Source organism: Rhinopithecus roxellana, chromosome 11, assembly GCF_007565055.1.
Source record: "Rhinopithecus roxellana isolate Shanxi Qingling chromosome 11, ASM756505v1, whole genome shotgun sequence".
In the NCBI taxonomy this organism is placed as follows: Eukaryota; Metazoa; Chordata; class Mammalia; order Primates; family Cercopithecidae; genus Rhinopithecus; species Rhinopithecus roxellana.
In genome coordinates, this window is record NC_044559.1 from 35,618,126 (window position 1) to 35,645,052 (window position 26,927).

A 26,927-nucleotide genomic window follows, 5' to 3' on the forward strand; every position below is an offset into this window, starting at 1 on the left:
GTGCTGGGCACAGGCAGAACCCACGCCTATCTTAAACCTGGCATTTTCCAAACACACCCTTTCCTCACAGTTTCTCTGCCATCTCCCACAAAACCTTCTGCTATTCTTTTTCTATTCCCTTTCTCATCAAAATGGTAGCTGCATCCAATCTCCAACATCAACATTCTCTGTTTTTGTTTGTTGGTTTTGAGATGGAGTTTCGCTCTTGTTGCCCAGGCTGGAGTGCAATGGCAGAATCTCGACTCTACAACCTCTGCCTCCCCGGTTCAAGCAAGATTCTCCTGCCTCAGCCTCCCGAGTAGCTGGGATTACAGGCATGTACCACCATGCCCGGCTAATTTTGTATTTTTAATAGAGATGGGGTTTCACCATGTTGGTCAGCCTGGGGTCGAATTCCTAACCTCAGGTGATCTGCCCACCTTGGCCTCCCAAAGTGCTGGGATTACAGTAATGAGCCACCACGACCAGCCAATATCAACATCTTCAAGTGGACCCAAATCCAAATCCAACCCATTTCCCCATTTCCACCAAGGAGGTGTTTTTCTTTCTTTTTTTTTTTTTTTACTATGTCACCCAGGCTGGAGTGCAGTGGCACTATCTCTGCTCACTGCAAGGTCCACCTCCCGGGTTCACGCCATTGTCGCCCGGCTAATTTTTTGTATTTTTAGTAGAGACAGGGTTTCACCATGTTAGCCAGGATGGTCTCGATCTCCTGACCTTGTGATCCGCCCGCCTCAGCCTCCCAAAGTGCTGGGATTACAGGCGTGAGCCACTGCGCCTGGCCTTTTGTTTGTTTGCTTGTTTTTTGTTTTTTTGAGATGGAGTTTCACTCTTTATTGCCCAGGCTGGAGTGCAGTGGCACAATCTCGGCTCACTGCAACCTCTGTCTCCTGGGTTCAAGCGATTCTCCGGTCCCAGCCTCCCAAGTAGCTGGGATTACAGGTCCCTGCCACCACGCCTGGCTAATTTTTGTATTTTTAGTAGAGACGGGGTTTCATCATGTTGGCCAGGCTGGTCTCGAATTTCTGATCACAGGTGATCTGCCCATCTTGGCTTCCCAAAGTGCTGTTATTACAGGTGTGAGACACTGCTCCTGACCCAGTGAGGTGTTTCTTTGATCCATTCCCTCCTCTGCCTTCTTGCTATCACTACTCAAAACCTGGCCTACGGCTCTGCTGTAGTAAAACAATTTTTTTTAACAACATTTGTATTGGCAGGAAAAGAAAAACAACAAGAAACAATCTAAACTTTCATTAGTAGAAAAACAGTTGAATAAATTATGCTATGTCCAGTCTATGGAGCTGGTATTAAAAAGAATGAGTTTAGCCCTCTGGATTGTGGATATTGACAGCCCTCTAGGTTGCAGACATTGATCTGTCTGTGATATATTGTTAAGAGAAAAGAACAAATGTCACAGAGTAAACAATTTTAAAAATCCCATTTTTAGATAAGTCTAGTTATGTTTTTATGAACTAGGAAAAGTGAGTTAACATCAACAGAACCATTAAATTGGTTCTCTCAGGAGGGTAAAGAATTATTAATTTTTTCTTCATATACCCATGTGTCAGTCCATTTTGTAATTTTATTTTTAATTGTGACAAAATGCATATAGCAAAAAAATTACCATCTTAATCATTTTTAAATGTACAGGTCAGTGGCATTAGGTAAATTCACATTGTTGTGCAAACATCGCTGCTATCCATCCACAGAACTCTTTTCATCTTGCAAAACTGAAACTCTGTACCCATTAAAATCCCTGTTCCCTCTTCCTCCAGCCCTGGGCAACCCCATTCTACGTTCTATCTCTATGAATTTAACTCCTCTAGGTTCCTCATATAAATAGAAGTTCATCTTTAGTAATAGTAATGTTAAGAAAAATTATCCAAAACTTGTAAACAAGGTAAAGGGAAGAAGGCATGTTCTTTAAATGTCGTACTGGGGCATTATTTCACAGCTCATGCAAGGATTATTTCATTATCCGGGGGGACTAGATCTGTGTTGGACAAGCCCTTTTCTCATGATGAAAGGCCCAGACTTTAGAAGTTAATGTTAACTTTTTTATTCTTGTCCTGTAGAGATCCAGATGACTTCTATCTGGTTTTATCATCATGTTGAACCATGAATCAGTTTTACCTCTAGCGCAGCCATCTTACTGACATTCCTTTCTGAATGTCTTTATAACCCACTCCTTCAATTTTTTTTATATACATATATATGACAAAGTCTTGCTCTGTTGCCCAGCCTGAAGTATAGTGACATGATCATGGCTCACTGCAGCCTTCAACTCCTGGGTGCAAGAAAACCTCCTGCCTCAGCCTCCCAAGTAGCTTAGGACTACAGGCGTGTGCCACCACACCTAGCTAATTTTTAATTTTTTTGTATAGACAGGCTGGTTGCTTGCTATGTTACACAGGCTGGTCTTGAACTCTCAGCCTCAAGTGATCTTCCTGCCTTGGACTCCCAAAGTGCTGGGATTATAGGCATGAATCACTGCACCCAGCCAACCCAGCTTTATTTCTCCTTGGAACCAACTTTAACATCCTGCTGGTTCTGTCATTAATAAGTTGAATAAATATTTGACACATGCTCATTCCAGATTTGTATGAGTCCTATACTATTTGAAAATTATATTTTGACAAAGGCATTACTCTTTTTAACCAAAAATATCTAAAGGTGAACATTAATTTTTTTTTTTTAACAAAAGCTTTGGTTTGTTTGGTATTAACAACTTAGCAAATACTCTTCACTGATGGTACAAAGCAAAATGTTCACATCTAAATGATCATAAACAACTCAATTAGTAAGGTCAAACTTCAGTAGGGTATATTTAGATTTTTACTTTCGGTGCTCCATTTGTCTTTAGCTGACAGTTAACATACATCCAGGGAAAAGCATAGATTCCTTTCATTAAAAAATAGGGCTTCTAGTGAAAGAGATTAATTGCTTTCTTCTGATCAATTATTTAAAACATTCCCCACTCAAGGTCCCAACTGAATCCTGCCCTGTTTTGCCATCACCAAAGCCTGGCTACAAAAAGTCCTGTGCCTTGTGGATGCTGTGCTCTGGAATTCATTCTCTAGAAACCACTGAATACGATCAACTACTAAAGAAGAACATGTACATCCAAGAAATTTTATATAAAAGTTGCAAAATTAGTAACAGGCATATTTTAAAAGCTGAAATCGTTTTTAAAAAGTAACAAGAGCTGCCCATGTGGTAAAAATACCATGGAACAGCAGGGGAACAAAGTATGGGGGTGTCCAATAAGGGTGAAAACAGAACAGTATTTTAATGGCATGAACAGGGCTGCAGTAGCAACTATTTCTTCAACCTTCTAAAAACAGTAGTAACATTTTATGCTTCAACAAATTCATTGCAGCAACATTCCATCTGCCTGTCCACTAGTTCATATTGCCAAACATTTAAGAGAATGGGTCATACCTAAAACTCTACCCAGTGGTAGGTTTGGAGGCAAAATGTGAAAGACATTTTCTTCATCCATATCAGTAGATTGAACATCTCTTTCTTGTGCTACTGCTCTCATACAGGTTTTAATCAATTTGTACCAGTAAGAGACAGAGGGATGCTAGGCAAACTTGATCAATGTTTTCAATTCAGTTTTGAGCAACATGAGTATTTTAATTGGGGTGCCAGTAGCCTTGGGTGGGTCCTTTCTTCTCTTTCCTAGGAAAACTCATCCAGCAAGGAGCCCTTCTGAATTTGCTCCATGAAAGTTCTGGGACCTGTCTTACACCCCCCTCATTTCCAGTGATGAGGGCCATGTGCTCTAGATGTATTACTTTACCCTTAGGCCAAAATCCTGTTCCACATACTTCAAAATAATAAGAGTTGTCTAAGACAAACTCACAGCCAATATCATACTGAACAGGCAAAAGCTGGAAGCATTTCCATTAAGAACTGGAACAAGACAAGGATGCCAACTCTCACCACTCCATAGAGCTGGAAGTCCTAGCCAGAACAATTAGGCAAGAGAAAGAAATAAAAGGCATCCAAATAGGAAAAAAAGTCATCAAATGGTCCCTCTTTGCTGATGATATGATTCTATACCTGGGAAACCCTAAAGACTCCACCAAAAGACTCTTAGAACTGATAAATGATTTCAATAAAGTTTCAGTATACAAAATAAATATACAAAAATCAGTAGATTTCTACACACCAAGAAAGTTCAAGCTGAGAACCAAGTCAGGAATGCAATCCCATTTACAATAGCCACACACACAAAAACACCTAGGAATCCATCTAACCAAACAGGTTCAAGATGTATACAAGGAGAACAAAACACTGCTGAAAAATATCACAGATGACACAGCAAACAAAATATACACTCCATGCTCATGGATTGGAAGAATCAAACTTGTTAAAATGGCCATACCGCCCAAAGCAATCTACAGATTCAATGCTATTCTTATGAAACTACCAACATCATTTTTTATAGAATTACAAAAATCTATTCTAAAATTCATATGGAACCAAAAAAGAGCCTGAATAACCAAAGCAATCCTAAGCAAAAGGAACAAAGCTAGAGGCATCACATTATCTGACTTCAAACTATACTACAAGCTTACAGTAACCAAAAGAGCACGGTACTGGTACAAAAACAGACACATAGACCAATGGAACAGAATAGAGAACCCAGAAATAGTTACATACCTACTACCAGCTAATCTTCAACAAAGTAGACAAAAACAAGCAATGGAGGAAAGGACTCACTATTCAATAAACAGTACTGGGATAACTGGCCATCCATATGCAGAATAATGAAACTAGGCCCCTACCTATCACCAGATACAAAAATTAACTCAAGATAGATTAAAGGCTTAAGGGTAAGACCTAAAACTATGAAAATTCTAGAAGAAAACTTAAGAAATACCCTTCTGGACATCGGCCTTGGCAAAGAATTTATGACTAATTCCTTAAAAGCAATTACAACAAAAACAAAAATTGACAAGTGGGATCTAATTAAACTAAAGAGCTTCTGCACAGCAAAAGAAACTATCAACAGAGTAAACAGACAACCTACAGAATGGGAGAAAATATTTGCAAACTGTGCATCCAACAAAAGTCTATTATACAGAATCTATAAGGAACTTAATTCTACCAGCAAAAAAACACAAATAACTCAATTAAAAACTGGCCAAGAAACATGTCTTCTTAAAAGAAGATACGCAAGAGGCCAACAGACATATGAAAAAAATGCTCACTGTCACTAATCATCAGAGAAATGCGAATCAAAACCACAAGAAGATGCCATATCACATCAGTCCAAACAGCTATTACTAAAAAGTCAAAAAGAAACAACAACAAACAAACAAACAAAACAGATGCTCCAAGGCTGTGGAGAAAAGGGAACACACACACACACACACACACACACACACACACACACACACACACATATATACTGTTGGTGGGAATGTAAATTTGTTAAGTCATTGTGGAAAGCAGTTTGGAGATTTTTCAAAGAACTAAAAATGGAACTGCCATTCAACCCAGCAATACCATCACTGGGGATATAGCCTAAGAAAAATAAAATGTTCCACCAAAAGACACATGTATTCATCTGTTCATTACAGCCCTATTTACAATAGCAAAGACATAGAATCTAAGTGCCTGTCAATGGCAGATTGAATAAGGAAAATGTGGTACATATACACCATGAATACCGTGCAGCTATAAGAGAATGAAATCATGTTCTCCGCAGCAACATGGATGTACCTGGAGCCCACTATCCTAAGTGAACTAACGCAGAAACAGAAAACCAAATACTGCATGTTCTCACTTATAATTGGGAGCTAAACTCTGGGTACATATGGACATAAAGATGGGAACAATGGACACTGGGGAATACAAGGGTGGGGGAGCAGGCAGGGAAAGGTAGAAAAACTACCTATTGGGTACTATGCTCATTAGCTGGGTGATGGTTTGAATAGGAACCTAACCCTCAGCATCACACAATACATCCATGTAGCAAACCTGCACATGTACCCACTGAATCTAAAATATATGTCAAAATTAAGAAAAAGAAAAGAAAGTCCTGTTCCACTCTGCCTGGGACTACACCATCCCTGCACCTTCCTAGGCTGTCAAGTGCTAGAGCTGGGCTGGAGCAGACGCAGGGTACAGAACTCTCAAGCACTTCACCTCAATTAACACTGCGAATACCAAATGTTTCCCATCCTCTGCCTCTGTCCTCCAACTAATTTTTTGAAAGTTTTATTTCACCCAAGATGTTAGTCTATTCATCAAACCCTATCTTCCCAGAGAATACAAAAGTAGACTATGACACAATGTCTTCTCAAACCACCAAAAATTCCATTACAGTGTGGGATCCGAGTTAATCCATTTTTGCTCTGAAACCCAGAACTGTGTAGCTGAAAGTACCACACACGGCAGCTCAAAAGTACCATCCACTGTAGCCCAGAGCTCAAAATAGCGAGCAGAGACTCATCAACAATAATGTGAGGGGGCAGCTTCCCACCAGAAATATCTTTTGCTAATGCATTGTTCTGAAAGCAAATACTAAGCCTCAAAAAACATATTTTAGGCGTTTTTCACATTAACTTCTAAATGCACATCAAAATCAGTTATCATTTCTGGGAAAGATGATAGTTACAAGCTCAACCAGATGATAAAATGGGCCCCAGAGCAAGGCATTTGAGAGTTTGTATTTAATTCAGAGTTTGAATTTACAATACTAAGTAAAGAGCCTTGATTGGGAAGAAATCATTTGAAACCTCTATTTATTAATAACATCTTTGACTACACAGTAAGCTTGTTGTTTAACTTGTAGAACTTCGTGTGCAAACAATATTAATTATAAACAGCTCAAAAAACAATGATATCATTCAGAAATAAATATTCTCACTCACTTTGCTTTTTGCTTTCTAAGATTTGGCCCATAACAGAAAAATAAGTATTAAAGTCTTCCACCATAGCACAGATTATTTTAATATCAGGCATTAGGGCTGAAAATAGGCACAAGAAAGAAATGAATGGCTGGCTATGCTTAATAGGAACGACCTTGCCAACCCCAGGGAATTACATCTCAAACTAGGCCACACATTTGAATTTTGGACTCAAATGTAAGTTTTATTAAAGTCTACACTCTCTATTATTCCTTTCCCTTTTTTAGTCTCCAGACACATGACTATACATACATGGATGACCAGATACATACAAGGTCATGTATCTTTGCCTTTTATAAATTCCAGGCACAAGAGACAGCCCCAGCCATAGCCATATGTGTGTCTATAAACTGACCTTATAAAAAACAAAGGCACAAATACATTGCCATTTTTTACCAGCAACCACAGGAAGCCGTTAGCATGGGGTTTATTATCCCTCCTAATAGGCTCTTTTCCTCTAGTTTCTCCACTGCCCAATCTCCCCTTCTTACCTCTTCCAAATTAATATGATAAAGATGATGCTTCCATTAACAGGTTTTCCTGCTCCACTCTGCCAAATGCTTTGGTCTTTCATATAAGCCCCCGACATCTTCCAAACATTCACCTGACTCTTTCCCAACACCAGCACTTTACTCCAGTCAATCTCCGCAGCACCCCACTAACATTCTTTTCACCACCATGGTGATGCCAACTTCACCCAGGCTCCCAGTCCCTCTCAGGTTCGCCCTCATGGCAAAGCTGACAGCCTCCTCCAGTCCTCCAGGGCTCTGCATCCTTGAGACACAGAACAATGACTGACATCTGGCTTTTAATATGTTCTCTTGTGATACTCCATCCACTGTCACTATGATTGTCTCCTCATCTCATGGGCAAGCTTACTGAAGGCAAAGACCACTTCTTATTTTTTATTTTATGTCTTCCACAATACTTACAGAGATGGACAATTATTTTTCTTTCCCCTCTATTTCATACGACTTTAAATCAGGCTGGTGTCTGGACCCTATGTCCGGAGCCAAGTTCCTCTGGCATAGCATCAGGTAAAGGGCATTTCTGTATGACTTTGAGCCAGTAATTCCATCTTTGCCCCTGAAACTACTTAACTGACATCAAAATAGTGGCGCCAAGGTAGAAACTTCACTCATCTTCCAACTGCTCTAGTCTCTTAAGGCTCTTCTTAACTCTTTCAGCAACTGAAATTGACCACAACTCAACAACATAAGAAACAATTTCCATTCACATGTACTGTGTATAGGGTTGGGTCATGCACTACTTTGTGTTTAGTTATACTAAGAAGGCCCTGATTACAGAGAACAAGACTGTGACTAATTAAGTGCACCAGGGTTTAAGGTGAATGAGAAGAAACTAGAATGGGATCACAGGGTAGCAACAGGAATAATAAAAGGGCTTGGAAGGAGCACTCAAAAAAAGTAGATAGGATTAGACCAAAGAAAAAGTCAGGGTAATGATGGTTTTTAAGTGTATTGTGAGTTCTTTTAAGGAAATTAGTGATCAACTCTTTTCCCTCTGAGGATAAAATGGGAAAGCATTTGTTTTACATGTACTAAGAGATGTAGGTTACATAAACTCTAACCTTGAAGGCAATTGCAAATGAGAGCAGGCTCCTGAAGAGAGCTATTCTATCTCTTTGGTTCGGAAATACTTATGATAGAATAAATGGCACACTTATCCAGGACAGCCCATCTCCAATAGTACTTTCCATTTTTGCCACTCATCCTTGCAGATATGGACAATGTGATCATGCTATTTTCCTGACCTAAATATCTAGGTGAAATCCCAGGGATTACACTGTGATGAAAGGAAGACCAAACTCATCATTTTAACTACTTTCCAAAACTCCATTTCAGAAATGATATACAGTTAGTTCTTGTAACTTAGGAATTAGATAATACAATTTTACCTAAAAAAAAAAAAAAAAAAAAAAAAAATGAAACACAGAAAACCCTTAATCTGTAACTTCAACTGCCTACCCTCAATCTTCATCCATTTCACTCCACCAATATCCACACACTTCATACGTTCACATGTCCTGCATGGAATGATCCTGACCTGGTAAACATCTTAGCCTAAAATGGCAAAAATGGAAAGTACTATTGGAGATGGGATGTTTTTCCCAAGCCTTTCATAGAACACAATCTTTAAAAAGGCTAATTCTTGAAAAATTTATTCCAACTCGTTGTAATCTGAATTTTCTAATAACTTTAGATTAGCATTTTAAAAATACTTTTGATGTTCATGGGCTGTCTCGATGGATTGAAAATTACAGATAGAGGAGCAAGGGATTAAAGAACCTATCAAAAGGTATCATTTCCCACACCCTCTAACACATAGTTAAGACGCACGTGGCTAAGTGGTAACAGCCTCTATGAAAACATCATTCTATTCTATTCTATTCTATATAAAGATTTCTGCCAATGCTACCCTGAAAGAAGAGCTTAGGTGATCTGAATTTTTTTTTTTTTAATTTTCCTCAGATGCCCAGTGTTCAGAATTCTCTTTAAAATAATATGGCTATAAATAACACATAAAACTACTTCCATTTTTGAAAGGGAATAAAGTTATTCTAATTAATGTTTAAAGTGCCATCTTTTCAATGACAATAGGAGCATCGTGGTTCCATTTATTTCCAGTAGAAATTCTGCTTGCTCAAATTAAGGTAACTGTCAACTCTAGCCACACCTGTGTCTTCACCATCCACTGCCCTGAACAAGGTAGCCCCCACACCTGACTACGCCTACCATGCTCCCCTCTTTAGTCCCAGGAAAGTTATTCAGTTTTCTGGAGGTTTATGTTCAAATCTTGTTCCCTCCTTGGCAACATCCCCAGACCAGTGAGACTGAGCTCTAAGTGGTCTCTGATTCACTGGCACCTGACGTCTGAACCGCTCACCTGCACATTTCCTGCTACCAACTATGCTTCCACTAGTAAGCACCTTGCTCTCCAGCTCACAGGTTCTTCAGGTGTACATACTGTGTCATATATACCTTTCAACCCACTATATTTATATGACCATTTGAATGTCTGATTAATATCCCTATGAAGGCAGAGATCTGTATATAACTTGATTATGTATAACTTATTTTTGAGTGCCTGAGCACTCAGAATTTATGATATGCCCCTAGCTTAAGCAGGGTTTTCATCATTGATGATCATTTGATTTCAATTTTCAGCTTTGAACTTCTGGGTGCAGAAAAATTATATGATAGGGAGTTTCTCACTCTTGCTCCTTTGCTCCTCAGAATCACAGGGCACACCTGGATACCAGGACGTTTCCCATCTCCCCATTGCCAGTCAGGTAAGGGTAGAGCACGAGTTCTTCTGTCTATTCTTTAGTTGAGCATCTCCTACCTACATTCTACATTTAATGAGACTGCTTTGAAAAAAAGCCCAATTCCAGGGAATTTCCTAGGCTACAAAGGCCATGATCAGAGAACCTTTATCTAGATGGTACTGAACAGGTAGCTGAAATACTTTTTTTTTTTTTTTTTTTTTTTTTTTTTTTTTGAGACAGAGTCTTGCTCTGTCTCCCAGGCTGGAGTGCAATGGTACAATCTCAGCTCACTGCAACCTCCACCTCCAGAGTTCAAGCAATTCTCCTGCCTCAGCCTCCCGAGTAGCTGGGCCTACAGGCATGCACCACCATGCCTGGCTAATTTTTTTGTATTTTTAGTAGAGATGGTATTTCATCATGTTGGCCAGGCTAGTCTCGAACTCCTGACCTCAAGTGATCCGCCAGCCTCGGCCTTCCAAAGTATCGGGATTACAGGCATGAGTCACCGCATCTGGCCTGAAATACTCTTTCTTTTGTCCTTTTCGTGGACCTATATTTTTTCCCCCTCCGTCACCCCACTACCAATTCAAGCTAGAAACTTCCTGCCCTACGTCCAACAAAGCAGTGGTTCTCAAACTTGGTATATTTAATTTATGCACTGCATGATGATATTTCAGTCAACAACAGATTACATACACAATGGTGATCTCATAAGATCGTAACGGAGCTGAAAAATTCCTATCACCTAGTGATGTCTTGGCCTAGGATAATGTGTACATTTATGTCTTAGTTTAACAAAAAGTTTAAAAGTTGTAAAAACACAAATTTTAAAGATAGAAGAAAGCTTATAGAACAAAGATACTAAAAAAGAAAAATTTTTATATAGCTGTACAATGTGTGTGTGTGTGTGTGTGTGTCTGTGTGTGTGTAAGAGACAGGGTCTTTGCTGGGCACAGTGGCTCGTGCCTGCAATCCCAGCACTTTGGGAGACTGAGGCAGGTAGATTACCTGATGTCAGGAGTTTGAGACTGGTCTGGCCAGCAGGGTGAAACCCCATCTCTATTAAAAATACAAAAATTAGCTAGGCATGGTGGTGCGCACCTGTAATCCCAGCTACTTCGGAGGCTGAGGCATGAGAATTACTTGAACCTGGGAGGCAGAGATTGCAGTGAGCCAAGACTGCACCACTGTACTCCAGCCTGGGCAATAGAGTTAGACTCTGCCTCAAAAAAAAAAAAGAGAGAGAGAGAGGGGCTTGGTATGTTGCCCAGGCTGGAGTGCAGTGGTTAACCACAGGTGCGATCATAGTCCATTATAGCCCTGAACTTCTGGGCTCACACGATCCTCCTGCCTCAGCCTCCTGAGTAGCTGGGATGACAAATGTGTGCCACCATGCCTGGCTCTTCCTTTTTTCTTTTTGTAGAGTTTGTTTTAAGCTAAATGTTTTACAAGAGAGTCAAAGCGTTTTTAAAAATAAAGTTTATAAAGTAAAAATTACAGGGAGCTAAGGTTAATTTATTAGTAAAGAAAAACATTATAAATGTAGCATAGTCGATGTTTACAGTATTGATAAAGTCTACAGTAGTGTACAGTAATGTCCTAGGCCTTCACAGTCACTCCTCACTCACTCATTGATTCACACAGAGCAACTTAAGCCCTGCAAGCTCCATTCATGGTAAGTGCCCTATACTGGTGTACCATTTTTAATTTTCATACCATACTTTCACTATACCTTATCTATATTTAGACATAGATATATCTAAGTTTATAAAGATATAAACTTATCTATATTTAGATAAGTTTAGATACACAAATACTTACCATTGGGTTACAATTGCCTACAAAATTCAGTCCAGTAACATGCTATACAGCTTCACAGCCTAGGAGTAATAGGCTATACCATATGGCCTAGCTGTGCGGTAGGCTATACCAGCTAGGTTTGTGGAGGTACACTCTGTGATGTTCACACACAATAGAATGACCTAATGATGTGTCTCTTAGAACATATCCCCATTGTTGAGTAACATAAGATGTACTTACTTAAAAAGATGGTTGAAAATGCTAGACCCCGATCACTGGAGGTGAGAGGTCAGGAATGTGAATCATTAATCAGTGTCTGGGTCACTCTGGGTTAGGTTCTTCTTGGTCCACACTTTATGAACTCTGTACTAAACAGTTTTAGAAGTTTAACCCTTCTCCAATTAGCTTTAAAACTGTGTACATAGTATTTCCTGATACATGAAATCTACTGAAGTTCTCCCTACTTCTCACTAACGGTTCTGCTACTTGTGATGTGAATAAGGAGAAACCCAGGGTTTTAGTTAGTTTTAGTTCTGCAGGCATAGCAGAAAGGCTGTCACTGGTTCTGAGGTACACTATAAATACTCTCTTCTGGAAGGGAAGTGAGATCCACCCTGTGCCTTGCCCAGGCTTTTCATGGCAGATAGTGTGACATTGGGGACATACAGGGAAAGGACGAAGAAGCCACTTTAAAGGTACCCCCAAATGCCACTTCCATCACAGAGAAAGGCTACTCCAAGTCCTTCTGCATGGGTTTAATATGGACAAAAAATTTTTAAGGTGCTTATTTCATTTGGTCTTCGTTGATCTTATCAAGGAACCCTCCTTTTGTCCTCTACCTCCCACTTGGTCTAGAACACCTCTCTAGACACCATCAAAACCCCTTCTCAGATTAAATGGAAGAAAACCATGGCCAAAATAGAGTCAACTCTTACATCACACTTTTCAAATTACAATACAAACTTCACTAATTCAATCTAAATGAGTGGCAGACCAATCTCACCATAGTAGTTCAACTGTCTGACTATATTTATGTAAGTGCAGTTTTTCTACTTGTCAATAGATGTCATGACTATAATACGGTAAAGTTGACTCTGAAGACTACATTGAAAATGACCTCATCATTTCAGATGCAAATTCAAGCATGCCATCAGAATGGGCGTTTCTTGGAATTTCCCAATTTCACTCAGATACCACCTTCACTATTATTTACCATAGTTTTTATCTACCTTTCATTAATTTTTTTAAAAAATCAGTTTACCTTTAATAAATATAACTATTTTAAAAGGCAAATATAATATATACCACTGTCGTAAGTCAATAGCCAGTTATCATTTCCTCTACATATAATCTGTAAAAATAAATATTAAGCCAGGCGCGGTGGCTCACATCTGTAATCCCAGCACTTTGGGAGGCCGAGGCAGGTGGATCACAAGGTCAGGAGATCAAGACCATCCTGGCTAACATGGTGAAACCCCGTCTCTACTAAAAATACAAAAAATTAGCTGGGTGTGGCGGCGTGCACCTGTAGTCCCAGCTACTCGGGAGGCTGAGGCAGGAGAATGGCATGAACCCAGGAGGCGGAGCTTGCAGTGAGCCGAGATTGTGCCACTGCACTCCAGCCTGGGTGACAGAGCGAGACTCCATCTCAAAAAATAAATAAATAAATAAATAAATAAATAAATAAATAAATAAATAAATATTAAATGGTATAATTAAATTTGAGCTTTGATACCATTGTCTGATAAAATCCCTGGGCCTGAAAGCTGTTCTGTCTTTGTTATAAAGATATTCTGCTGCATGAAATTAGAAGGATGAAAAAAGGAATAAAGAGAGAATACTTTCTCACTGTGTAAAACATGCTGAGAACCACACAAAAAAATTCTTCTTTCTGATACTTAACAAAAATATTAACTGAAACCAAGTCTTAGTGACCTGGATTTAATAATTTATTAATTTGTAAATAATTTAATAATTTGTAAATAACGATTTATAAATAGTACAGGTGGCATCTCTTATCTGAAATGCCTGAGACCAGAAGTACTTCAAACTTTGGATTTTTTTCAGATTTTGGAATATCTGCATTATATACTTCCTGGCTAAGCATCCTTGATTCAAACATCCAACATCCAAAACGCTTCCATGAGCACTTCCTCTGGGTGTTCTGTTAGCCCTCAAAAAGTGTTAGAGTTTTGGAGCATTTCAGATTTGAAATTTTTGGATTGGGGATATTCAACCCATATATCACTCAATGATAAACATTTCAATCATACAAGTCAATAAATATTATTGAGTGCCTACTATAAGTTAGACTTTTTTCCTAAGAATTGCTAATACAAACTCCTTGCCCCACTGGTGCCTACATTCTTGTCAGAGGACACAGGCAATAAACAAATAAACCATACATAAATTATATAATATATAAATACATATATATGTGCACACACATACACAGATATATACACATATACATATCAGATGGTGTCAAGGATGACCTCATTGATGTGACATTTGAGAAGAGACCCAAAGGAGGTATGGGAAGGCACCAGGCACACATATCCAAGTGAAGAGCTTATCAAGGCAAACAAATAGTAAGTGCAAAGGTCCTGAGGCCATTTGGTACTTGGTTTGTTTAAGAACGAACAGGAAGGATAGCAGAATTCAGCAGAGTGAACCAGGAAGAAAATGGTAGAGATGAGCTCAGAGAGTAACAGTGGGGAAGGGATTTGAAGGTCAAATTGAGGTCTGTGGATTTCATTCCAAAAGATGAGAAGTTCTTGGGAAAGGTGACAGGATCTGACCTTTTTTAAGGATCATCTTGGCTGCTGCATTGAAAATAAACTGAGGGAGAAGTGGGTGGGACTGCAGGTAAAGGCAGATGCAGAGAGACTTGCTAAAATTCTTAATCCAGGCAAGTGGTAATGGTGGCTTGGACCAGGGTGGTTATCTTTGAGATAATGATAAATGGTCAGATTTTGTACATACTATGAAGATGGGGCAATCAGGACTTGTTGATGGATTATTTGTGGCACATGAGAGAAAAAGAGAAGTTAAGAATGACTCCAAGGCTCTTAACCTGAGCAAGTAGAAGGAAAGTCTTGATATCTGCTGAAATTAGAAGACTGGAGAAGGTTGGGGTGGGTGTGGGGGTAGTAATCAGAGAGTTTGGTTTGAGATGTCTACTGGGAATGCTGACAAGGCTGTTGAAGATACTAGTCTGGACTGCAGAGGAGAAGTACAGACTTGGGAATTGTCAGGGAACAGATGGTGCTTAAACCATGAGACTGGATGAGGTCACTAGAAAGTAGACAGGGAGAAGAGGTCTGCGCACAGGGCACTCAATGGTTTCAGGGCCAGGAGATAAGAAGAACCAGCAATATGAGCAGTGAAATGCTTATTTTAAAAATGATTGATGAAAATTTCAATTTTCTTCCTTCTTCTATAGTACAAACTCTCTCATAACCTTGGTTGTACTAATCATTTTCTTAGATAATTTGTTCTTCCTTGATAAAGCTGGGTGGACTTCAACATACCTTTCCTCAAGAAATAAGCATTCATAGACATGAGCTTAGAGTTGTCAAGAACTGTAAAGAATCTGAGATTTTACCCTACTTGCAACCTAACAAGTTCACCTGCTCCAGTATAATGGATACTGGCAGAAGACATGAAACTCCTGGATCAGAAACAAAAGACTATTACAGCACAGCGGGCAGCATGACTTTTGTATTTGTTACTGGTTTCTCCATCCTCCCCAAATCCCTTGGGGCAACATTAGTAGGCTAGCTGGATGCTGCACTTTCAGTGGGTTTGTATAAGAGCTGAGGAACCCTGAGCTTAGAAAGCCCCACTCTTGTGTAATGAGTTGCAAGAAAACCTGCCCAATAATTCCTCCAGAGGCTGACATTATCTTTATTGTATTAGACAGCAAACAAATCTGCCCTTGACTCTGGAGGGAAAGACTATTTCTGTCTTCCAGGGCTGTTTGTTGTACAAATATCCTTGAAAAGATAATTCAGAACAAAAAGTTATCAGCACCTCAGCTCACAAGAGACTTGTGGATAATTATCTCCCAAGAAGAGTCAAAATCAGTAAGCAGTGTATTTTGGAAAGATTACGAGACCTTACCCTGTTCCAGTCTGGAATTCAAAACCTAAATGTTTTAAAAGCTAAATTATATTTATTTGACAAGACAACACTTCAACATGGCAACAAATTCAAAAGATAAAATACTCAGGATCAACCTTTACTGAACAAAGACAGTATGAAAGTGGGTTCCCACTTTCAATAAGAAGGGAGCACATTTATATTACACTTATGTTTCTCTCATTTTGGTTAACCTGCTTTATAATCAGTTTGTGAATGACTAAGATTCTCTAGATAGGTAATAAAAGGCTGAGTTCTGCTTCTGGAGAATGCAAGAAACTACTTCTATTTTTCTCGCATTTTATCAGTTTTCTAGTTGTGCCCCCAAATAACCCATACCCAGTCTGCCCCTGTGAGCCCAGATGAGAAAGTTAAGGGTCTAAACCAGAGTGAAACTAAGCAGCAGCAACAGTTTAACCAAGAACTGCCTGAGCATACGTTTCCTTACCTGCGGTATGTGCCGGGAAGGCTTGTAGCTCAGTCATCTGTGATAGATGCCTTTACTTGCACTCTTTCTTTTCAGAAGATAATGTTACTGTCTAGTAACCATTTGAAGACATACATTATAGTACAGCAATTGATAAATCTTTGTGACTAGCTATGCCATTAAAAACATTTACCAGGCTGGGTGCGGTGGCCCATGCCTGTAATCCCAGCCCTTTGGGAGGCCGAGGTAGGTGGATCACCTGAGGTCAGGAGTTCAAGACCAGCCTGGCCAACATGGTGAAACCCCATCTCTACTAAAAATACAAAACTTAGCTGGGCATGGTGGCGAGTTCCTGTAATCCCAGGTACTACAAAGGCTGAGGCAGGGGAATCATTTGAACCTGGGAGGTGGAGGTTACAGTGAGCCAAAATTGTCACACTGCACTCCAGCCTGGGCAACAGAGTGAGACTCTGTCTCAAAACAAAACAAAACTAAACAAAACATTTACGAATAACCAAGTTCCAAATAAACATATGGCTATTGTTCATTCATTCATTCATTCACCTTATGATTACCTGCCATGTCAGGCATTGTTGTAGGCACTGGGTTTACAGTGAACAAAACAGACAAAAATCTCTGCCCTCAAAGAGCTTACTGTCTAGCAGGGGGTGAAGATAAATTAATACAATGTATTAAATGATGTAAAAGAAAAAAGATAAGGCAGGGACATGTGATACAGGGAGCTGTTGAAATATATGGAACAGCCCAGGAAAGGATCACTGAAAACAGACAATTTGGCTGAACAATCTTCTTGATTCTCTGGGCAGTCTCCTTGGTCCTTGGTCTTTTCTAAATGGTCTAGAACTTTCTGGCAAAAAAAAAAAAAAAAAAAAAAAAGAAAAGCAAAATAGATCTTGGTCCTTACCCTGAAAAATGCTCATGATAAACAACAATAATTATAATGAATTATAGATCAAAATAATGAACAAAATATATACGTATACTTAAAACGAACTATAATTCACATTTAAAGGGACACTTAGAAATGCCAGACAGTGCTAATTTGTCCTTTGTTAGAAGCAATTCCCCCAGAGAAGAATCTGCACAAATACCAACACATTCAAATCCAAATACAGAAGAATGCTTCTCTTTTGTTTTCAGGTTTCTTATTCTCTAATACAGCGTAAAATACAACCATGATACAGACAAAGTAAAACATTAAAAACCTATCACTGGAACAACATGACAGAATGAACAGATCATATTAAAACAATTCCTTTAAGTTAGTGGGATGAAGGCTGTAATGCACAAGGATGCAAAACAAAGCAATTGAACACTGAAGATAGAATAGCTCCACTGAGAACCCTGCAGCCACGTTCTACTCCCACTGGGTTATTACAAGAAATACCATAAGCTTTTGGGATCTCCTTTTCATTTAATTACAGAATCCATCCATCAATTAAACCACTTTCTTCATCTCATTACCAGCCCCGTACATTTTCTGAGGTGACAAATGGTAATTAGGTTCTCCTTCCTCCAGTTGCTGGCATTTAGTATTCAGTTCCTGCCTTTTGCTCTTTCCCAGGGAAATTTCACACACAATTATATAGCTTCAGTCATTATCCACACGCCAAAGGCTTCCAAATTCTTCTTCCCAACATAGACCACTATCTCAGAGCCCTACTGGACTCTGGAGGTACCATGTTACTCAACCTCAATATACCCCAAACTGAACTCATCTTTCTCCAGCACTGCCCTGCAAGGTGCTTCTGTATTTCCTTAGTTGGTGGCAACTCCATCTATCTACCCAGGCAGCTCAGCTGGACACATGGATCCCTCTTCACTCCTCCCATTCAGTCAGTCATCAAATTCTATCGACCCTAACTTTGTCTCTTAAATCTTCTATTTTCTATCACACCTGCTACTACCTTACACTATTTCCACCTGTGGCTCTCCTCAGCTCCATTCTATCTCCCCTGTGGCCCTCACGGCCTGCATGCTATGTGTCTCTCCATCACAGGACTTCTTACTTGGTCTCACAAATGTTGCTTACTTATATGTCTCTTTTAATACCCCAGGAGTTCTTTGACAACCTGGTATGTTGTCTCTATTATTAGCACTTAGCACAATGTCCTGCATGGAGTATGTGTTCAATTAACATTTAGTAAATGGGCTTGGTGTGGTGGCACGTGCCTGTAATCCCAGCTACTCAGGATCACTTGAGCTCAGGAGTTTGAGACCAGCCTGGGCAACACAGTGAGATCCCCCCAACTCAAAACAACCACAAAATAAAACAAGTAGTAAATGGATGAGTAACTCATGAACCATCAGATCCCACAACGTCAGGCATTTTAGAAAGTGAGATGAGTTCACCAACACAATTTCTGCTCACCAATCCCTACCTTGTCACAGCTAAACCTGTGAAGTCACTGGGTCTGAAACTGACCTAAGTTTGTGCTATCAACTCTAACTCCTCCATTGCAACCCTTTCTCACCCTCAAATTTGTTTAGCTCTTGTGTAAAATGTTCAGTGTCCCCTTTCTCCCTTTTTTCAAAACCTATTTTTGGCAAAAAGAGTTCATCCTTGGTTTTCATTCCCAAAGGCATTTTACATCGCTGGCCTTTCTTTCTAGGGGAAATCAACCTCTGCCCCCACTCAAGAAATAGAAGGCTTTGTCTACAAGGTATATGTGTGAAGGAGAGGCAGGTGGGAGGGAGGGAAGGGAATTCCAGGGAGAAAGCTTAGCTGGACTCAAGGTCACAGTCAGAACTGGAATGTGCCTCCTGTGCACTCAGCCAGGTCTTGACCAAAATCCCGGGCTTGTTTTGGCACATGCTCCCCACCCCAAAATCTTCTGTCCTGGGACATCAGCTCAGTACCTGAACATCGCAACTCGAGGTGAAACAGGAAGAAAACGAAACTGTTGTTTTAGGACTTGGCTGCAACTGGGTCACTTGGGCTAGGAGGAATACAGCATTCCTCAGGGAAAAGACTGCTATTTCTGCTGGGATTTATAAGAAGTAAAGATGCCAAGGAAATTTAGTGTCCTGATCCGATTAGGATGGAGACAGAAGGGTCTTTGGAGAGAGAAGGGTCTTTGGAGAGAGAGCAAGCCCTGTCAAGATGGTGCAGACGAGGTTTGGAATAAGTCTGAAAAATGGCCCTGGCTTGTACTTTGATCCATTTTCCCATAAACCTAAAACTGCTCTAGAATGAAAGAAAGAAATGAAAGAAGGAAATGAAAGAATGAAAGAAAAGAAGGAAAGGAAAGGAAGGGAAGGGAAGGAAGGAAAAGGAAAGGAATAGAATGGAATGAAAAGGGAAGAAAGAAAAGAAAAACAAAAAGAAAAGAAAAGAAAAGGCTCTTGCTAATGAGAAATGTCTCATGTCAGAGATGGCCTGAGAATACGAGGGCAGTTGGTGCCTATTCTGTGCTGTGACCTCCCACCATTAGCCCAGACCTTAATTAAGTCTGCTGCTGAAAAGAGCTGCTTTGGGGTAGTGGTACTGTGGAAGAGGAGAGAGAGGAAAAATGTGTGGGATGAAGCAATGAAAAAGGCACAGCACTCACAGGAGGAGACCAAGACTTTGATACTGGCAAGAATTTGGAGTGAGGGAACCACAGGAATGCATACCTCGAGGAATCTTTAGAACTGTGCTGTCCAGTACAGTAGCCACTAACCACATGTGGCTTCTGACCATTTGAAATGTGTCTAGTCCAGGCCGGGCGCGGTGGCTCATACCTGTAATCCCCGCACTTTGGGAGGCCAAGGTGGGCGGATCACCTGAGGTCAGGAGTTCAAGACCAGCCTGGTCAATATGGTAAAACCCTGTGTCTACAAATAATACAGAAAAAAATTAACTGGGTGTGGTGTCACAATCCTGTAACCCCAGCTACTCAGGACGCTGAGGTAGGAGAATCGCTTGAACCCCGAAGGTGGAGGCTGCAGTGAGCCAAGATCACTCCATTGCACTCCAGCCCTGGTGACAAGAGTGAAACTCCATCTCAAAAAAAACTAAAAAAAAAAAAAAAGAATGTGCAGCCAGGTGCAGCGGCTGACGCCTGTAATCCCAGGGCTTTGGGAGGCTGAGGCAGGCGGATCACAAGGTCAAGAGATAGAGACCATCCTGGCCAACATAGTGCAAACTTGTCTCTACTAAAAAAAAAAACAAAAAACAAAAATTAGCTGGGTGTGGAGGCGCACACCTGTAGTCCCAGCTACTCAGGAGGCTGAGGCAGGAGAATCCCTTGAACACAGGAGGCGGAGGCTGCAGTGAGCTGAGATCACGCCATTGCACTCCAGCCTGGAAACAGAGTGAGACTCTGTATCAAACAAATAAAACAAAGCAAAGCAAAAAAACAAAAAGAAATGTGTCTAGTCTAAATTGAGATGTGTTAAGGTAGTATTAAAAAAAAAGAATGTCAAGTATCTCAATACTTTTTATATTACTTATTGAAATGATAATATTTTGGATAGGGTTAAATAAAACATATTAATGAAAACTAACTACACCTTTCCCTTTCAACCTTTTCAATATGGCTATTAGAATATTTAGAATTATACAAGTGGCTTGCATTTTTAAAAATTTATTTATTTTTTAAGTTTTGGGGTGCATGTGCAGGAAATGCAGGTTTGTCACACAGGGAAACGTGTGCCAGCTTACATGATATTTCTGCCTGAAGCACTTCACCCTTGCAAGGCTCCTCACATTTATAACAGTGATGACAGTGCTGCTCTAGAATCTTGGGAAAAGTCACGGACTCCCTACAGTATAAGGCACGGGGAACCTAAACCACTTTCTCCAGATATTAAAGAAAAGGATGATTCCAGAATGTTGGGACACAAGATAGTAGCCATTGCCAGATTAAGTGTGAGAAAATATAAATGTATAAGGATAGATGATTGACTCATTTATTTTAGTAACATTTTGTTAAATTGAAAAATAATTCCTACAAATAGCAAGTATTCTTAAAATGGAATTTAATTTAAACAAAAACTCGACTTTTCAAGAACACATTTATAGCATGAAACAAGATATATGATACAACTTTCCAAGATGAGGAATTAACATTTGGTCCTTAGAATTAAACTAAAGGAGGAAAAAAAGCAAGGGAGCTTTCACCCCACAGGGGATAAATGAATGTCTATTCTAACACCTTGATGTGTTGGAACAGTGAGTGCCCAGATCTGAGTCTACTACTCCATGCTTTCAAGTAGAAATATAAAATATAGAGAGAGCTGGGCGTGGCGGCTCACACCTGTAATCCCAGCACTTTGGGATGCTGAGGCAGGAGAATCCCTTGAGATTAGGAGTCCAAGACCAGCCTGGCCAACATGATGAAACCCCATGTCTACTAAAAAACAAAACAAAACAAAAGAAAAAACCACAAAAATTAGCTGGGCATGGTGGCAGGTGCCTGTAATCCCAGCTACTTGGGAGGCTAAGCCAGGAGAATTGCTTGAACCCAAGAGGCAGAGGTTGCAGTGAGCTGAGATCACACCACTGCACTCTAGCCTGGCAACAGAGTGAGACTCCATCTCAAATAAATAAATAAATAATAAAATAGAATAAATAAAATAAAATATATACATGACTGCAGTCATTTATAGATTGTATTTATTTCACACCAAATCTATCCTTTGAGTCATGTCGCAATAAATTTATGAGAAAAAATAAAAATACAATGCTGACTCCAAGTTAGCTAAACTGGATATAACCAGAAAACATGTTTTCTCTGACATACTCACTAAGAAGCTCTGATTGGGGGTCTACATTAATATACACTTATCTGGTATGTGAAATCTGCAAACTTCAGACCTGGGATGATGTAAGTTTCATATGGTCTAGTCTCTTTATTTTACAGATAAGGACACTGAGCCACAGAGAGACAAGTAACTTCTCCGCAATCAGCTGCTTAATGGCAAGGCAGGACTCAAGCCACACAACGTGACAGCACAGCACCCTGGGTGTGACCTTGATATTTCCTCATGGCCAACTTGGGTTGGGTGAAAACTGGGGTTTATCATCCTTACTCATAGGGGTTTTCAGGAGGATTAAATAATCCCTCTCTGAGATGTGGACACGGCATGTGTAACGCACGTCATGCATTGAGCATTGAGCTCATTTGAGGCAGTTAAGCTCATACCCTCCCTCTTTCCACCTTCTTGCCCTAGCTACACATGCTAGCATTCTTTCTCCTGAAAACTTTACCTTCAGTGTAAGGAACAGCTGTGGACTCCAGGAAAGCGCTCCCTCCTCCTTTATTCATGTATTTCGTGGTCACTAGGAAGACTGGAACCTGCCTGAGAGCGCCCCTGGCCGTGGATGGATGGCTTAGGATGACAATGCTGAGTCTTTGTGACGTAAGACACTCAAAACAAAACACAGTTTCCAGAAATGAAAGTGCTTACCACAGGCAGGGCATAGGAATGAGGGTGCTTACCCCAGGCAGGGTACAGAGTAAATTTACAGATTGCTCTCCGAGTCTCCTCTGCCTTCCTTCTCTGACATCCTTGAACCCCATCTTGAGCTACCCGGACATGCCCTCAGCCCAAGTAACCTATTTATCAAACAAACACACAAAACCATTCTTCTTCCTTTTCTTCCCCAGTTGGCCACGCCCTGGCTCTGAAATAACAGGTTGGCGTATTTCATACAAAGATGCCAATCTTTGTAAACCCCAAAAGGTAGCCTTGTTAATGGAAATCAACACCAAACTGGTAGCTTCTTGGATGGGAGGTCTTTTTCTGCTTGGAAGTCTCCCGAGTGTTCTTGCTTAATTCTCACTTCTCAATACACACACACACACACACACACACACACACACACACACACACACACACACACAGAGGAGCCAGTGACTTGACACCCAATCTTGCAAGTTTTCCAGGCCTCCTATAACTAATGGATATTGGGACAAGCTACTTTGTAGTAGGAGTTCCTCATTTCAGAGAAAAAGAAAAAGAAGGCAAAAACCACAGAAGTGTTTTTTTACTGCTCTTTCTCAGTGTTAGTCCCTTCTTCCAGGAGAAGGGACCTCAGTGAGCACCCAAAGGCCCATGAACCACTGGTTTTAGCAGGACTCGTTCTCGCCCTAGAGTCTAACTGAATCCCAAACAGACAGTAAATGATGTCAGGGCTTCTCGGGGCATTCACTTATCATCCAGTGACCCGACGTGGAGTTAAGGGGATGGGCTGGACCCAAGGCGAGCCTTGACCATGGCATGCCACTGAGCCACGAAGCTGGAGGCACCATACCTTTGCAGGTGAAACACTTGATGTGGAAATGTTTGGTCTGGACCCGAAGCACTTCACCCTTGCAAGGCTCCCCACATTTATGGCAGTGAATGACAGGCTTCTCTGATGGGTGGTGAGGGTCCTGAGGGTGTGCCACTGAAAGAAAATCAACAAAAGATCCAGGTGAGTAGAGACCATTCCTGCAAAAGGGGTCATCATGGTATCTCTGTAATTTTGTTGTCAAATGAATCACAGAGATTGATTCGACAGGGTGAACGGAGCAGCCCCTCCAAGCCATAATCCTGGAGACACAAAGACCCATAAGACAGTCGTGGCTTTAACAGTCCAGGGGAGAAAACACCAGGCGTGTTCCTCAATGGAGCCTGCTGTCTTCTCCCTTCCTCCCAAACTTCTCTGGGATGACATCATTGAACTATTGAATACACAATCTTGCTTAGTTCAATATTTTGTAAGGTGGATTTGTAATATGTCTTTATATTGATTTAGAAGGCACCTTCAGCAGGAGTTCACTGTGGACTGTAAGTCCTTGAAGATGGGGACCATTTCTTAAATTTATCCTTTTTGTCTCACCAGTTGTATTTCTCCCTCCTTCTCCCAGCTTCTTGGGACATAGCAGAATGTTCAGGCACCAAAGGTGCTCAGTACATGTTTCTTTACTCATTAATTAGTGTGTGCTGGACAGTTTCTAGCCTGCTTTACCAGAGGGTCATTCCTGATCATAAATGGCAACTCATCCAATCTGTTACGGGCTTATGATGAGCCTCCCATTATGTGTATAGTGTCTGATACACATACTGCAGGCAGTAAATTTTTAAAAAATAAACTAGGAACAACATGGATCTCTCTGAACCTCAGTTTCCTTTCCCATAAAACAAAGAGGATTGGCCCAGGGGATTTATAGGGTCTTTTCAGACCCTAACATCACGTGATGGGGCTTACAAGGATACTAAGAGAATACTAAAAGAATACTCGTAGTTTCCAGAGTGTGGCCTTCAGAGACTAGAAGTTACTGTGACTGCCCAGCGCTGGGACTGGGATGTACAGCCTCCCCTTTACAAAGGCCTGGAGATAAGGCAGTGAGGGGACACTTGTGGCTTTGAGCTCACCAAGAGTTTTCATTTAACTTGCAGTTTCTCCAGCTAGAGAATGCAGATAGGCAGTGTTTGCTACCAAATTCCCTTTTTGATGTGGAGCCTCAGAAGCAGGAACATCATGGTGATATATAAAAACATACTCCTTAAGGAATGACATGAGCAAGAATGACATGAGCAAGGAATGACATGGGACAAGAACATTGAACCTAAAATTAATCAACCAACACAAAGATGATTTTTCTCTCCAAAGGTAAAACCAGGTTGAGCAGGGGGTAGATGTGGGCAGATATTGCTGAAACTCAGTTTAGAAAACACCTTACAACAAGGAGCTCGCTGTATACCACAATATAATAGTTCACTGTTTCTCTCAGACCTCAGCAGTGTTCTCATTTTGCCTGGCAAGAGTTTGAACAAGATAGTCCAAATAATCCATTACAGGCTAACTTCTGAGAAACAAGGTTCTTCTTGTGAGATTCTGACTAGGAGCAGGTGTAGTTTCAGGTGGAACACCTGATCTGTGTTCTCTGCAATGGACACTGGGAATGGCCACAAAGATACCAAGGTTGCAATTCACCTGCAATTCCATATCTACCCCCTGGGATCTCTCTTGAAAACCTGTATTTACAACATAACTCAGTTATTAGCTAAAGGAATTAAGGAGGGACATGCTCTCAAGATCTCTAAACAATGACTGACTTTTAAAGAGATGCATATCAAGGCCAAAAAACCTATCCCTTGCACATTTAAAAAAAAAAAGTTTCCTTGGCTGGGCATGGTGGCTCACGCCTGTAATCCCAGCGCTTTGGGAGGCCCAGGTGGGCGGATTACCTGAGGTCAGGAGTTCGAGACCAGCCTGGCTAACATGGTGAAACCCAGTCTCTACTAAAAATACAAAAATTAGTCGGACATGGTGGCAGGTGCCTGTAATCCCAGCTACTCAGGAGGCTGAGGCAGGAGAATCGCTGGAATACGGGAGGCGGAGGTTGCAGTGAGCCGAGATCATACCATTGCACTCCAGCCTGGAGGACAAGAGCGAGTCTTTGTCTCAAAAAAAAAAAAAAGTTTTCCTTCAAAATATCTGCTTTAAGTCCTTGTGTTTTTTAATTCCTGCTTCCTATAAGAAAGAAGACAAGTGGTATTTATTGGCATCTACTAAATGCCACACATAGTGCAGGGTGTTTACATAAGCCACTTTATTTCATCCTCACCACCTCTCTCTCTCAGTGAAGTGAGTAATACTGTTCCCATTTGACAGTTGACAGATAAGGAAACAGAGCCGCAGAGAAGTTGAACAACCTGCCTAAGAAGCAGAGGAAGCTAAAAGATCCACACCCAGGCCTTTCTGACTGCCAAGTTCATGCTCCTTCCATGAAGTTTGTAAAAATCAGAAAATTGTTGTAAGTCAAAAATAATTATTATTTATAAGTATTATTATTATACCTTTAATTTATACGGCAAGTTCAAGTGCCATTCTAAAAGCAGCAGCAGCTAGGGCTTGGCTTGTAAAGGGCACACACGTAGCAATAAGGTTTTTGATAACTGAGCATGGCACCCAGGTGGTAACACCCAAGGCAACTGTATGAATCCCCCTGATCAGAACCTTCTGTACCATGTATTAAAAAGGCAGGTTCTTCAGCCCCAGTGACTAGGAGTGGGAGTCAGGCATCTACCTTTTTAGTAAACTACTCAGGTGATTCTTACACATACTCCAATTTAAGAGCTATTTCCCTTTAGAATTCAGATAGTATGAATATGCCAGCTACAGAGAAGAGCTAGAATTTCAAAAGTAATTCAAAAGACCATCCTCTTCAGCAACAATATGAGAACAGTGAATCTCTTGACTATACAGGAGAATGCATTTTTGGATAAGAAAATGCACTGCAGTTTTTCTTGACACTTGAATTTCTTATTGCTAAGCAAGGCAGTCATGCTGAGTAATGATGAGGGAAGGAAAATATCGTTTCATTTCTTGGCTTTTCTCTATGTC

General features: G+C 40.5%; 1 protein-coding gene across 20 annotated transcripts in view; it reads right to left on the reverse strand.

The window, feature by feature from the left end:
* Positions 1-26,927, reverse strand: part of ABLIM1 (actin binding LIM protein 1) — a 353,493-nt gene that overhangs the window by 153,147 nt on the left and 173,419 nt on the right. For all 20 annotated transcript variants that reach the window (XM_010363198.2, XM_030941227.1, XM_030941226.1 and 17 more), the window contains exon 2: positions 23,847-23,981. In XM_010363198.2, the coding sequence (XP_010361500.1) occupies positions 23,847-23,981 (135 nt within the window). The remainder of the gene's footprint in view (positions 1-23,846; positions 23,982-26,927) is intronic.